At 37.2% G+C, this 15,465-nt stretch overlaps 1 protein-coding gene across 1 annotated transcript in view; it reads left to right on the top strand.

Moving 5' to 3' along the window:
- Positions 1 to 1,070: 1,070 nt before the first annotated feature.
- HAT1 (histone acetyltransferase 1) overlaps positions 1,071 to 15,465 on the top strand; it is a gene marked incomplete at its 5' end in the record, with an annotated part of 17,943 nt that continues 3,548 nt past the window's right edge. Inside the window, 8 exons of the mRNA XM_010188612.1 lie at positions 1,071 to 1,141; positions 2,803 to 2,923; positions 8,481 to 8,660; positions 8,892 to 9,013; positions 9,514 to 9,618; positions 9,958 to 10,064; positions 12,762 to 12,913; positions 14,172 to 14,288. Of these exons, the coding sequence (XP_010186914.1) occupies positions 1,071 to 1,141; positions 2,803 to 2,923; positions 8,481 to 8,660; positions 8,892 to 9,013; positions 9,514 to 9,618; positions 9,958 to 10,064; positions 12,762 to 12,913; positions 14,172 to 14,288 (975 nt within the window). The remainder of the gene's footprint in view (positions 1,142 to 2,802; positions 2,924 to 8,480; positions 8,661 to 8,891; positions 9,014 to 9,513; positions 9,619 to 9,957; positions 10,065 to 12,761; positions 12,914 to 14,171; positions 14,289 to 15,465) is intronic.

The following is a 15,465-nucleotide window of genomic DNA, read 5'->3' as shown; positions in this document are numbered from 1 at the left end:
TCTATTTAGCTCAAACCAGGACACATAGCAATATTAATTCCTATAATATTGCATGCTTATGCTAATGCAATATTAACTCATTCAACTTTAAAAATGTCTAATTATCTTGAGCTACCTGTACCTTGGTAATGTGGCTGAACTATCACTTTAATGCCTAAGTTAAGAGTTATATCCCTTCCAGTTTTAGGTAATTTTTTAAATTGCAGCATGCAGAAAATGTTTGGGAATCTAGTATCACAGCCTTCTAATTGTTTTTTCCTGGAAAATCGTACTTTAATCTCTATTTTCATCCACTAATCATAAATAATATATTTTATGATGGAAGAACTCCTGTCACAATTACTGTGGAGCAACTGCTGTAATTTCATAGGCATGAATAAAATTCTTGTTTGGTAAGTTACTGAGTTTGAGTAGATGCCATTACAGCAACATTTTTATATTACCAGAAGAGCTCTTGTTTAATACTGGACTTCGAGGAAAAGTAAAGAGTCAGGAAAAAAAAAATCACTAATTATTTTGGCAACATTGATGCAGGTACCAGTGCAGCTGTTTTGTGTGTATCCATGCTGGTGCTCCAAAACTTTGACATGAAAGTAAATGCACATAAGCATTTCTTTCCATTCATCACTACATGAAAAGCCCCTACAGTGAAGTGTTCTCACCTGTGTGTAGGGGAAGAATGGCAGAATGAGAAGGCAATACTGATTACATGATTGGTCTGATTTACTGTGGGAGTATCCAGCTGGGCAGTGTCCTTAGTGTTCAAGACTGAAGCTAAAGGCAGCAACATTCAGGAGATATGTATGAAACACGTACATTTGTACATCTGTGTCGGTTTCTCAGTTTTATTCTGCTTAATGATTTTATCTCCTGAGATCAAATGACATACATCTAAATTGCATGAGATGTCTCTTTCATTTACATGCCAGCCTAGCATGGGTAGTTCCATAACTGAAGTTGTCTGTAGTGGAAGAATGCACGAACGTCTAGCTTGGCATCTGTGGATAAACAAACTGAAGCTGATGACTTAGTCATGCTCTTTTTAAATGTTGTGTTTTTTTTCCCCTCAGTTCGCTTTGGATTTGGAGGACGACAACACAACGTTTAATCCAGAGTATAGCCATCAAGTGTTTGGAGATGAGTAAGTTCAAGTATCCAGAGTCAAGTTAATAGGTCTGGAGGGGGGAAAGTTGCTTCCAAAATGTTAGAAAACAAGAAATCTTGCTATACCAACCTATTTTAAATGACAAAGCAGTACTTCAGTTTTATGGTGCCTAGCTCATAGAGTTTGAGCCTGTTTTTAAGGTAGACTAGCAGAGAAGGAGATACCTGATTTTGGAGTCAGAATTACTGAAGTGGGTGTTGTGTTGATGATGTTTTTCTAAGGTTAAGAAAGAATTGTCACTTCTTGCTAATAACTTGTGACAGTAACATGTACCGAGAAAACAATATCTACCAACAGTATATTGATTTATTTTTTATTTCTACATGACAATTTTAGTAAATAAAACTCGGAAGTCAAGTATTTAAGTTAAATTCACATTGCTGGCTGTTATAAATCATCGAATGTTAACTGTATTGAATTCAGGTGGTTATTTTCTCTAATATATACACTTGTAACAAGTTAGGCATGCAGGAGATACAGAAACACGAGAAAAGCATTGGGGTTTGTGGGTTTTTTCCCCAAGTATGCTGACTTTTATTAATATTGGAGGGATGTTAGCCACTGTGTCCCTAGTGCTAAAGCACCATTTACTATTTTCAGTAGAGTGATAGTTAACAATCTGACTGCAGTTTAAAAAATAAAAAACACTAGAGAAAACACACATGCATGTGTCTTTGGACTTACTGAAGTAGTTCCTTAATTTCCAGTTCCTTTGCAAAGCATTCTAAATACTCCAAGTATGATGAACTACCTATATTAATTGTAATAAAATTAATTACACTATTACACACCTACTGAACTGTCATTGTTAATAATTGTACTTTTAGTAATGGGAGAGCTCTCTCATCTGTCAGTATAACTAACAAGCAAATTGTTGTTCTTGCACCTATACTTCAAATTTTAAACTATAAATATGTAACCATCAAAGAAAAACTTCAGTAAAAAAATTCATGCATTAAAATGACAAAGGAACCCGTTTCTTTGAACATTACCATTTTCTCAGTTTCTCAGAAGAAATTCTCCGTGCTTCACAACAGTATAGTGTTTATGTTCAGACAGTTCGTCTTTTCAAAGTGTAGAAAAGGCTTTTGTATTCTATAACTTCTTTGCATTTACTCAACTCTAGTTAGATTGGATAAGTACATAGGAACTGTTCACGAAAAGCACACTTATTGCTGTGAGTGGTTATGTACCTGTATTTTATACAATATGAATTGCAGTAGTGTATTCTAAAGTATTATACTACACTGCAAAGTAAGTTTTAATAGATGTTATTGATCAATTAATATAAACTTTAATGAGTTTAAGATATTGAGAAACATGATTGCGGTATTAGATATTTTGGGTGTTCTTTCTTGAACTGTCAAAGTGAGTGCACGGACACTTCCTGACTTCAGGAACATGTTCTATTTCTCCACTAGAGGAGCAAAATTACTAGTAGAAATAGTGTAAGGCGTTATCTCTCTCTAGATAGAGCACATCCAGCTTGATTCCCTTTTCCCATTAGGAATCTTAGTGTACCTCACTGGGAAAGATGATGTGAATGTCAAAGCTTCTTAAATGAAAGCTTTGTTATGTGAATGTTTTGCTGTGAAACTTTATATAGCGTTCCTGATTGCACTTTTCTCCTTCCTCAGTGAAGTTGCCTTTGGCTACAAGGGACTGAAGATCCTTTTGTACTATATCGCTGGTAACCTGTCAACACTGTTCCGCATCGAGTATACGTCTAAAGTTAATGAAAAGTTTGACTGTGTGGAGGTAAAGACAGAACCAGACCTGCACTTCAAATATCATTAAGAAGATTTAGTTGGGATACGGACAAGAATTCTAGGTTTAGTAATTGCCCACCTGAATGTGATTTATATTAAAAGCAAACAAAGCTTCCTTTGTTGCAAAGCTGGCAAAAGCTTTGAACTTCATCTGTTTTCCCGTTGTTCCTCTTTTGACTGCAGTACCATCAAAATTATGTCAAAGAGTACAGTCAGAGATGAGGTGCTAATACCAGGGGCAGTTCCACAAAAAAAAAAAACCACAACAACTTAGCAAGTTTTCCCTTCCATGCTGTCTCCAGAAGGAGGACTGGCTTTGGTGTGTTTTATACTGAAGAGAATTCAGTAAGAAGGAAATGGAGGTTTCTGTAAACACTCCATGAGGTAGGATACTTGACTGCGTATTCAGATGGCAAATGTGGAGAACAAGTAAGATAGAAAAAGGGATAGAAACTCTTAGCTGGGTATCATGTGTGCTTTACATCCTGTTAAGAAGATATAGTCCTTTAAGAATGTTTTTAACTCAAGTACTTGCATAAGTACCTGTACAGATATTTAGAAAAACTGTTTTTCAGAGTCGTCTCTGGTACATCAAGAAACCTTGAAATCATCTGAGTTTTACTTACTTAGGAGGAATTAAAAATTGAGTTATATCTTTCCAAAAGAGCTATTGATAGGTTATTGATGGATCTTCGTAATACTCTGTGAAACAGCTATGTTTGCACTGACTTTGCCTGAGAAAAGCCTTTTATTTTAGGTAAACGTCTCTGACTTCAAGCGATATTTTAAGTTCCTAATTTTAAGTTAATCAGAGATTAGTTAAATAATTTTCAAGGAAAGACCTATTCTAAATGAAAAATACTGAAATAACTTTAAGTTCATTTTAACATTTGCTCATCCTTGTTCTGAATTTGTATTAGAATATACTTAGTTGAACAGGCTAAATGCCTGGACATGTCTGAAATACTTAGGAGGCTAGGACTACGTATCTTAGGAGTGAAAGGTCTTCAATCTTTGGAAGTTTCCTAGAAATAAGGAAAGCATGTTGGCAAAGTCATAATCATTAAAATAAAACAATCCAACCTTCCAACAAATATTTCAAAATCATGTCACACCAGGAATCCATACCATAGTGCCTTTTTGCTTACAATCTGTATTTTCTGGACAAATAATAGAGACACTTCTGGAGGTACAGGCAAGGTCTGTCTTGCTCTAAGCACACTGCAGCTTTTTTGATCGCTCAGAATCCTTGCATCTTTCAAGACAGATTTCCTGTACTGAATTACTCCTCCAGTTGCTTGAGGGTTTGAGATGGGGACAGAAAAGAGGATCTTTTTGAGTGAGGCTTCTGTGTACTTTTCCAGAGTATTCACAGGCTTTGAGTGAATTGGAAGAATGTGGTAGCTTACCTTGTGCTTCCCTTGATATTGTTAACACTGTGTGTCTAAATAGACTGTGCATATGGCTGTATTTAAACCTTGGGAGGAGAAAATAGATGGTGGTCATCAATCTTGTTCTGCGTTTGTATTTGTCTTGAGTTAAACCACCTCAAGATATGAGTGCATTTGCAGAGATTAAAATATAAGCTGTCATTACAGCAGGGTGTTAATTTAAATGCATGTTAACATTTTCTAAGTTAATTGTTCAGTTGCTGATATCAACTCCTTCAGGATAATCATTTTAAGATGCAGACTGTCTGCCATACGTGACAAGTAAACTGTGCTGTGAATAGATGGTGTTTAGGAAAAGACAGCTGTCCCTGCCTTTAACATAACTGGTTAGGAGTGAGAAGTTTTAATGCTCTACAAAGTTACTCACAGCTTAGGATTTTATATCTAAATACCCCCACAAGCCCATTCAACAGCAAATGGTTTTATTCTGTGATATTAAGTTTGATTCCATTATTACTAAAGCAGCTGCTACAGTCTTTGCTAGGGACTGGCAGAAATATTCCTCCCAATGCCACTATGTTTTTCTTCAAAATCTTTTGAAACATGAGGAAAAATAGAGGATCCTGAAATGTCAAGAGCCAGTCATATTTATGCATCTTAATATAATCTTCCTATAGATGAATCTAAACCATGTTACTGGGGAAGCTCAGCAAAATATGGTCATGTTTTGAACAGAAACTGGCACTTCGTATAGTGAAATTGGACAGCATTTATCCTTTGGATGGAGTTGATTCTTTCAAATATCTGAAGAGAGGCTGCTTTCTTCTAGTGTAAATATTAATAGCATTGACCTCCAAACTGCTTGCTGCTTTGAGATTTGCAGCTGTTCAAGTATCCTCCTTTTCATCTGGATTTTTTGATAGGCTAGGGGAAGTATTTCGCTAACCTCTGAAACAGTCTTTACTATAAATGTATTTATCTTGCTTTGCAGCTGGTCTAATACATTTGCTTTACACAGAAGTTAGTGAAAAAGTGTAATTATAATATTGAGTATCCTTGTTTGGTTTTTTTAAGTAATACTACTGCTTACTCAGTTGCTCCCTACTGAAATTAATGCATATAATTGTTAGAGAAATTCGCCTTTCAAATATGTTTCTATAATTTTAAGTGAAGCCGCTTTGAAACAGCATCTACATGGTATGCAAATGTCACAACTGCCTGTTAGTACAAGAATAATCTCTATCTTACAATTATTCAGAGTCAAATGCAATGTATAAAGAGACATTGCCCACTTAAGTGCTACAAATAAAGTTTAGTTACAAGCCTATGCTAAATTCCCCATCATCACCTCACATGATTCTGATGATGAAGGTAATACACTACAGGCAGTATTTCCATGAATGATAAGCTCAGCAACTCTTGACTGGCTTTGTTCGGGTTTCTGCACACTTCACTGTAAGTGGCTTTGCCTGTGTTTAACATTGCTGCAGTAGTCAACCGGGTTGTTTTTACGGACAAATTTCTGCATCATCGTGTGCACCCATGCCTATTGGTAAGCTATGAGTGCCTTGCTCTGATAAAAGAAATGAACCTCTCAGCAATATCGCAGAAATGTGCAAGGGAAAGGCAGTAAACACATTTTGGTAACTCCAGGGATTATGAGCACCTTGGAGAGAAGAGTTTGGAAAGTGCCAGCTCTATAAAGGATGTTTTCATTAACAAGTACAGGTATTAATGAAACAAATTACTTGTGTGGTGTTGATATTTCAAGATTCCAGTACTTACTAACTGAAAATTGGATCGCTTAAACTTATGCAACCACTCAAACTGAAGATTCTGGGTTTTCCCCTGTAAGAAAGGGAGATCTTGTTATCCCTACAAGTGACTGAAGAGCATAGTTTCTTTTCTTAAATTATGCCAGGCTCCATTTCAAGGGAAGAGAACTTCTAGGAGGCAGTAGGTGAAAATACGTTGTCATATAGAACTAGGAAGGATTATCTCCTGCTTTATCTGCTAAGCTTTTGTTCTCATGATTTAATTTTTTCTGTGGTGGCAGCCAGTGATGGCTGCATTATCTTACATACTTTCAGCAGGTGAATGTTTGTCTTCCTCCTCATCGCTAATGAAGAAACTTAGGAATGCGAGGGGAACATTATTTATATAATACTTCATAGTTGGTATTCACCCTTTTTAGATATCATCCACATAGTCTGAGTTACTGAACTGATGCTTGTAAGTCTTGTTTTAATTTTAGATAATTTTTTCATGCCTTTTTCAGACATGTAAACTGAAAGTCACTACAGGATCTTAGTCGTGGTTTCCTACAGCTTTGTCAGCAGTGCAGACTTAAGATCTGTGTAAACAATGCGCTTGCACAGTTAAAAAGAAAAAAAAAAGGCATTTCTAAAATGTGCTCCATACAAATACTTTTTCTTTATGTAATTCTTCGATTCTGGAAAAAAAAGGTTGATTTTGGTAACGCAGTTAAATCAGTAAGTGGAAAGAAAATATGTTTAACTAATACTGCTTTAAGAAGAATAGCGAAGGTTCCAATAAATGCATCTCCGTTGTTTTCAGAATGAAATGGATGTAAAGATTGTATGTTTTAACTGGGTTCTTACACCAAGCATTGTAAAGCTATATTTTAACTGCTTAATAGCTCTCTCTACAAATATAAATATAAATGTTGGTAGTACCAAGCCATTAAGAAGAAAACTTGTTTGTGCTGAGCCACGTCCATCTTTCTCTACGCTAAAAATGTAACTGAATGATAAAGTGCTATTCACTTGCAGGTGCATTGCTTCTACTTAAGGGACTATCGTTGAAAGGACAGGAATTAGTAGCATGTTGTATTAGCCTTTTGTAGTGTATTTTGTTCTAAGCATCTTAATTTCCCTGTTTTGAATGCTAAGTAGCAAGGGTCTTGGTTTTGAACTAATACCCATCATGCATGTAAACGGTGTGAAAGAGCTGCTTAGTAAGTTAACACAAAGTGTTCTTGTGTCAGTGCTTGTGGAAATAGATACAATACAAACATTACAGCTGAACTCACGGCAAACTCCATTAAGTAAAAACCTGGATTCATTGTCCAGAGGAAAGTTTGAATTGAATGTAAGCTCATTTTGTTGAATGTAATGTCAGGCTTTTAGGGGTTGTATTGAGGAGTGCGGTTTTGTTAAGTTGAGACCAATTCATTAAGTTTTATTGCCTGGTGAGAAGCAGTAATACGTTATTGTGAGACTTCATCAAATATTCATGGTTAAAAAGAAGTAGTAAATGTATTCAATCAAGTGGTCTTTTTGGGGTCTGAAAAGGATTATGAAGTCTGCTCAGCTGATAGTCTCTAACTTTCACCTTGATTATCTGGAAAAAGCAATTTTAATCTCTGAACTTAGTTTTGGCTTCAGAATATTTCTTCTTCCCCAGTATGTTAGACTGAGGGGCAGATCTGCTGTCAGTATCATTAAATTACATTTTTATTATTTTGTGTTTAAACTTTATCTTCCAAATGTTCTTTGCTTTGAATGCAGGATGTCGTCTTCTGAGTTTGCAATGTGTTTTGCAGCTGATTTATAGGCAAGCATTTCAAGCAGGGAGACCTAGGAATGCAAGAGTGCGCTAGCTCTCACGTCTCTGTTTGTGTTGTCAGCTCTCCTGTTTGGGACCTACCATGTTTGGTCTTTGTCACTTTTCCTCCACTTCAGTACTGCACCACCTAATACCTCTTGTAAGCTGCTTGTTTGGGAACCTGAGTTATGCAGAGCTGTGTAGCACAGTCTTGGAGAATTGCAGGCTGGAAAGTCTTGAGTTCTGACCATGCTGCACTTTCAGAATAGGTATCGACAGTCTTAGGGTTTATTTGGACAAATGTAACAATCTCTAAACGTAAAAATGTCCCTGAACTTACGCTGTAACGATGAGCTTTTTGATGCTTACAGTGGCTGCACTGTGTCCTTTCTGGATCTTGTCAGTGCAGCTCCTTTACTTGCTGGAAGGTCACTGTTGAAGAACAGGAATGCTTGCTTTTTTCTTTTTTTTGTTACTATTAATTAATTTTAATTACTGTTAGACCATAGCACCTCTTTTATATTTATTTCTTTTTCTAATGTCTTTTTCTAATCTCGCACTGACCCTGCCCATCTTTATAATCTCCAGGCAGATGATGTTGAAAGTAAAATTAGAGAAATCATTCCTCCTGGTTTTTGCACAAACACAGATGACTTCGTGTCTCTGCTGGAGAAAGAGGTCAACTTCAAGCCCTTTGGAACGCTGCTACACACATACTCTGTCCATAATGAGGAAGCTGGTGAAGATATAACGTATCAGATATACAAGGTATAAAAAAAAAATGTGAAACTTTGACTTTTGAGCAGCCAAATTAAAGTTGATACTGCAGTGATGCATTTTCAGTGATGTTTCAACTATAGCATATAAATACTATAATTTCACCAGTTATTTGTCATTATAAACGTGCTTTTTGTATTGGAGAATTTAATTAGGTTTTGCATAATTTTCCTCTTACATCTGTGATGGGTCTCACCTGACTTCTCCTGGCTTTTTCCCTAGGCCGACATGACATGTCCAGGCTTTCGAGAATATCATGAAAGGCTTCAGACGTTCTTGATGTGGTTTATTGAAACTGCTAGCTTTATTGATGTAGATGATGAAAGATGGAACTACTTTCTAGTGTAAGTACAGTTCTAAAGCAACAGTGGACCTTATTACCTCCACAAAGCCTGCATTTTAATTGTGGCTGGCCAATTATTAGAGCGGTATAATGATATTTTTCCCAGGAAAGAAAAACCATTGTTTATGAGGCTTGAGTTTTCCTCCATTATGCTTTGGGAAACCTTGAGAATAGAGCTGAATTAAATGCTGTTGTCCGTTAGAGCCCTGAATGTAGGCTTAAACAGTAAAATGAGCTTTGCCTGTGTTTTCTTTTACTTGCCACCTATTCATCTTTATAATAGGCAAGTGCACTGAAGTGCTGTAAAGAGGCCTGATTTATCCAAGTTGCTGCACACCAATTAAGTGAATTGTACATTCAGAACATAGCAGGTGTACCCATTGGGCCCTCACAGAGTAGCTTGCTGACACTGAAAATTCAGTTGGAGAATGGAAAAGAAAATGGACACTGCATGGGAGCGCGACTGTAATTGACCTGCTTGGCTTTCTGTTTTATCTGCAGATTTGAGAAGTATAATAAGGATGGAGCTACGCTCTTTGCGACCGTAGGCTACATGACAGTCTATAATTACTATGTGTACCCAGACAAAACCCGGCCACGTGTAAGGTAATTGGCGGCGTAACTCGTGCCTTGCCTTTTATTTCAGAAGAGGGAACTGCTGAAGTTCCCAATACTTGTTTATAATGGTGTTGATTTGTTTTAAAAAAATACCCATTATTAGCTGGCCATGCACTGATTTATTTCATTGTTCCCTTCTTGAAGCGGAGGGAAACTCAAACAAGTTTTGAATATTTAGCAATTTTAAGACTTCGTTAAAAATTGTATTTTAGCATGGAGATTGCTACATGTACTTTGAAGTGGAATACCATTTTGCTTTTAAGCCTTTACATTATAATGCTTGCAACTGCGTGCATTTGAACTGAAAATACATTCCTTTGTCTGTAGCCAGATGCTGATCTTGCCACCATTCCAAGGAGAAGGCCACGGTGCTCAGCTTCTTGAAACAGTTCATAGATACTATATGTCTTCTCCTACAGTACTTGATATAACAGGTTTGTGTTCAATTTTTAACTCGGTTCACCTGTTTAATAAGCAACTTGTGGCATTCACAGTCTGTTAGCCTGCAAACTTAACTTTCGTGTTCATTTGTCAGAATTAAATGGCCTTTTGAAGATTTAGCTTCAGCTCAGTTCAGGATTAATAGTACCCTGGTTTACAGAAGAACTGTATATAATGTAGCTTCTTAAATCCTTTACTTAGAGAACAGCACACCAGGAAAATTCAATCCCTGGCATGAACGGATTACCAGCTAATTAGCCATTTTATTGTGAGAAACACAGCTGAGTTTGCCAAGAGATCAAGCTTTGTCAAATTCCTTGTTCAACTTACTTCTGTTAGCCAAAACTCAAAATTGGGGGTGAGGGGGACAAAAACTAGAAGAGCGTAGTAATTTAGTGTGTAAGCCAGTAAAAATCTGTAGTGAACTTGTGCTCCAGGAGCATGTATTGCTGGCTCAAGGCACCCATACTGGAGGTGTGTGCACAAATACTTAAAAGTAAAAAATTGAGGAAATGGCAGAGGGGAAAAGGTGTGTGTGCATTAGAGGAAAACAAAAGGCACACAAAAAAAACCCCACAAACCACAGAAGTGGCTGCAAACATGATGTCTGTCCTGGGGTTTCAAGTCCAATATAGGAAGAAATGCAGTTCAAGTGCATGACCATTCAATTCTAGGTGCTATCTCAGACCTCATCTTAGGTAGAAACAACCCCCTGATTCTAATTAAAATACAATAAAACACTTGCTTTCATAATCCTAGGATTATTAAATAATGTAGGATAATTATAACATGAAGTAACCCACCTCAATTTTAATCCAGTTCATAGGGACCTAAGGAAGTATAACTTCATTTATGCAACAGGAAATCATGTGCATCGTGCATTTATTATTTTTCCTTTTGTAGAAAGCTTTATGTGGCATTTATAGCGAGGACAAACAAGATCGTAACGTGGTACTGCATAAATCTTGTGACGTGTTCATGGCTCAGTGCCTTAAATGCGGGGTTGTAGCAGACAGTAAATGTGCGCTAAGAGAGGTTTTAACTTTTTTTAATGGAATAAAGCAGGAGAAAGCTTGCAATATTCTACATGGTGCTCAAGGTATGGGAATTAAGGCTTTTACAAAATTAGTTATTGTCCTCTTTTGAGGAGAAAATCAGGCTGGACAATCTTGATACAGCTGGGATATTTAGTTATATAGCATATAAAATTGTGAAGTAAAGCCTTTAACCTTTCTGAAAAGGTGAAATGAAGATGTACTTAACTTCTTTGAAGGAGCTGATGCTTTAAGAAAAATTACTTTGGAGTTTCACACTTAAAACATTTATTTTGTTCTGCTTGTAACTTGTTATCCTGACGCGGGCAAAATGTATGCTGATAGTTCTTACTGTACAGAAACTGCCTCATTTTTTCTTTAATCTGAGCAAAAAAGAATGGAATCAATTAATTTTAGTACATCTTCTCCAATCTCTTTTGCAGAATAAGTGCTGTAAGTCCTGCTATACAACATTAGGCCACTTATGCACAAAGCATTACGATCACTGTAAGCATTGTCCAACCTCCAGAAAAAAAATACTAGTTAAGCAGTGCTGCATGTGGACAGCAAAAACTATCTCAGTTCTTGCTAACTCTGTATCTTTAGATAGTCCTTAAACTGCAGATTGCAACTATTTACTTTGATAGTCTTCAAAACTAAAGAAAAACACCGCTGGGATATAAGCAATAAATTTTACAATGTTTGTCCATGAAAAAGTGAGTGTTTGGGGCGATGTCACCTTGCTACTTACTTGTAGTAAGTCTGTCTAAACAATTAAATATATAAAGGGTGAGTGTCACAAGGATGGAGCCAGGCTCTTCTCGGTGACAAACAATGATAGGACAAGGGGTAATGGACACAAACTGGAACACAGGAGGTTCCACTGAAATTGGAGAAGAAACTTCTTCTCAGTGAGGGTGACAGAGCCCTGACCCAGGCTGCCCAGAGAGGTTGTGGAGTCTCCTTCTCTGCAGACATTCAAAACCCGCCTGGACGCCTTCCTGTGTAACCTCATCTGGGTGTTCCTGCTCCGGCAGGGGGATTGGACTGGATGAGCTTTGGAGGTCCCTTCCAATCCCGAACGGTCTGGGATTCTGTGATTCTGTGTGCTCAGCTTTTGCTTTGGTCCTTCCAGCCTTTTAATTTTGGATAAGCTTGTCCTTTGGGTCTTTGTACCTTTCCCTGTCTTCCTTGCTAATGAGGACTGCAGTTCATGGTCAATACATGTCTTTGGCTAGTTTAGTTGTATATGGTAGGATAGATTTCCCAGTCTTTTTCCGTGGAATTAGTTTGTGTTCTAGTAGTTGCACCACTCTGTCAAATATAGAAGAGGTGGAACATACAAGAAAAAGGGTTTATATGCAGAGTAATTTTCTCAAGGAGTTAAATTGGATTAAGCGTTGTCTCTTAGAAATGCATATGTGGTACTGTACTGCATACACAAAATACTTGAAGTTTCTTTCTGCAGTCCTTTTAATGTCTGCTGTCAAACATCTAAAACTTACATAGCAGTGCTTAGGATTACGCACGGTTGTTTATATACTGATGAATACTGCATCTGCTTTTGTTTTCCGTAGCTTCTTGTAATTATATACCAGACATAAAGAAAAACATAATGCTGATATTAACTACATCCTGTTTTTTTATTCTTTCTAGCTGAAGATCCGTCTGAAAACTATGTGAAGCTAAGAGACTTTGTTCTTGTAAAGCTCTGTCAAGATTTGCATTGCTTTTCTCGAGGAAAGTTAATGCAAGGTTTCAGTCAAGAAATGGTGATGGAAGCTCAACAAAAACTGAAAATAAATAAGGTATTAAATCAGAACAGTTGTAACTGGACATATTCTTATCAAACTAGTAGAACAACAATTTAAACACAGAGATGGAGACTTGGAATTTACACACTCTAGCTTATTTCAGCAGGTTTTTTATGTTGTGTCTGAAAGCGATACCTAGCTCATGGTTTTAGATAAATGTGTTTTTTCACCTATTAATTCTGTTGATGTAATAGAATTTGACATGGCTTCCATTTCTTCCAGATATATTTATACAAATAACAAGTGGTGTTTTGGGAATGCAGAAACCAACTGCTGCTAAGGCAGCTCTTGGAGAACTAAACAGTTAAAATGAACAATTAAACTTGCTGGTAATCTCCTCAGTGGATGATTAAACTCATTAGTGAGTATGGTAGTGAAAAGGCAGAGTTGCTTAATTAAAAATGTATTTGATTGTGGTTTAATGAAAACTTTGAGTCCTGGAGGATGAGGGATGTGAAGCCATATTCAGATGCGTTCGTGAAAATGGTATGACATGTATAAGGACACTACATCTGCAGCCTTGTGTCTCATATCGTAAACCTAAAAGAATAATTTGGTTTGGATTTTTAAACAGTATCTGAATGTGTGTTAGTGTAGCAAATAAACCACCATGGCTTTCTTCTGTTTCTCAGCAAAAGAATACTTTGTCTTAAATTCTGTTGTCAAACAGAGGCAACAGTCAGTAGTAATGCAGCAGCACCATGATGGTTTTTTTCCTCTTCCCAGATGTGATGCTAGCTGATCCTGATTCCAAAAGTACTTCAGTTTTTCCATTTCCTTATTCTTTCATCTTCTTCCACAGTAAGCAGAAAACTCTAGATATTGTCTTATTCCCACATTTTAGGGCTGTTAAAGACTATTAAAATTGGGAAAGTACAAACTGTTCAGTAAAATATTGCTTAATGTCACTCTAGTTCCAATCCTTCACTTCTTCAAACTATGGACTCTGGCTTCTGGAGTTTCTGCTCCTGATTTACAGTAGGTCCTTGAAGCACCTCTCCAGCTGGTGGAACGCTTTGAGAGATCAGATCCTGGTCGTGTGGAAGGAAATGGTTTTGAAGGAAAAGCAAGAGTGTTTATTCATTTAACCCACCAGATAGAAGGATAGGTTTGACAGAGGCTTTGTCCATGCCTCTGACTGTCTTCTGAAAAGCTGAGGAACTACTCTAGTATTTCAGTATTTCTCCACTTTGAGTTCTGTTGAGTGACCTCTTTGTTCAGACATGTTTTTTCTCTCCTTTCTGTTCATTAGCAACACACAAGACGTGTTTATGAAATTCTCCGGTTGCGTGCAACAGATATGGGTGATGCAGAACAGTCCAGAAGTTATCGGTTGGACGTTAAAAGAAGACTGATTGGCCCCTATAAGGTGTATATGACTTAAGTATCATTTAATACTTATTTCAAGGCTAATTATACTTGATCTTACTTTCATTTCCATAAACGTAGCTGATGCCAATTACGCTGCCAATCAACTGCTATTAGTTATGCAGTGTTCAACTGATGTATACAGATGCAAAGAATGTTCATACATAGCAGTGCTGAAGATCCTGTGTTTGACTCATGACTGTTTCCTGCCCAACTCCAGCAGGAAGTTACTACTAAGCTTATGTTATCTAGCTGCAAGTGATATTATGCCCAGGTAGGCTTAAGGGGCGGGAGGGGGAATTAATTTCTTGAAAAGATTAAAAATACCGTAGGGAAGCCAAAAATTTGAAGAGTGGTAAATGCTGTGATAAGTTTACACTGCACACTTGGTATAATTTTGACTCCTGTTCTACTTGTTAGCTAGGTCTTTATGAAACATCTTGCTCGAAGTAGGTATCAGGTAGTGATAGAACAAAGGGTAATGGTTTTAAGCTGGAAGAGGGTAGATTTAGACTGGATTTTAGGAAGAAATTCTTTACTGTGAGGGTGGGGAGACACTGGCACCGGTTGGCCAGGGAAGCTATGGATGCCCCTTCCCTTGATGTGTTCAAGGCCAGGTTGGACAGGGCTTTGGGCAGCCTGGGCTGGTGGGAGGTGTCCCTGCCCATGGCAGGGGTTGGACTGGATGAGCTTTAAGGTCCTTTCCAACCCAAACCATTCTGTGATTCTAAGTATTCTAGCCTTGTCAACATAGAGCTCCATCCAAATGGAATATAAAATAATTTCAGCAGTAAAGTTTAAGCAAGAACTAAACTTAGTGCCAAGTAATTTTCTTGGTTCCTATTAAGTTTGCTTCTCAGGATGTTCAATATAGCTGGTCTGTGTTGCATAAACTAAGCTTTTGAGATACAGATTAAATAAATATCTTAGTTGCTAATGGCATCAGTCTTTGTATTAAGAGGCCAAAGACTACAAAAAAAAATCTAGGTTTATTGTTGTAACTAGCATGTTAGCTACTCTTCAATTAAGTACTTGCTAAGCAAACCAAAACCTTGTTGGAAAAGTTTCACAAAGTATGAGAAATACCTTGATTATCTTGCAAGCCTTCCAGAAGTGGCACCTACCCTGTTACACCAAAACAGCAGAACTTTGATTGCGCTCACGTTGGACTTAGCGGG

This window comes from Mesitornis unicolor, unplaced genomic scaffold (genome assembly GCF_000695765.1).
Source record: "Mesitornis unicolor isolate BGI_N332 unplaced genomic scaffold, ASM69576v1 scaffold44237, whole genome shotgun sequence".
NCBI lineage: Eukaryota > Metazoa > Chordata > Aves > Mesitornithiformes > Mesitornithidae > Mesitornis > Mesitornis unicolor.
This window is presented reverse-complemented; position numbering and strand designations above follow the sequence as displayed.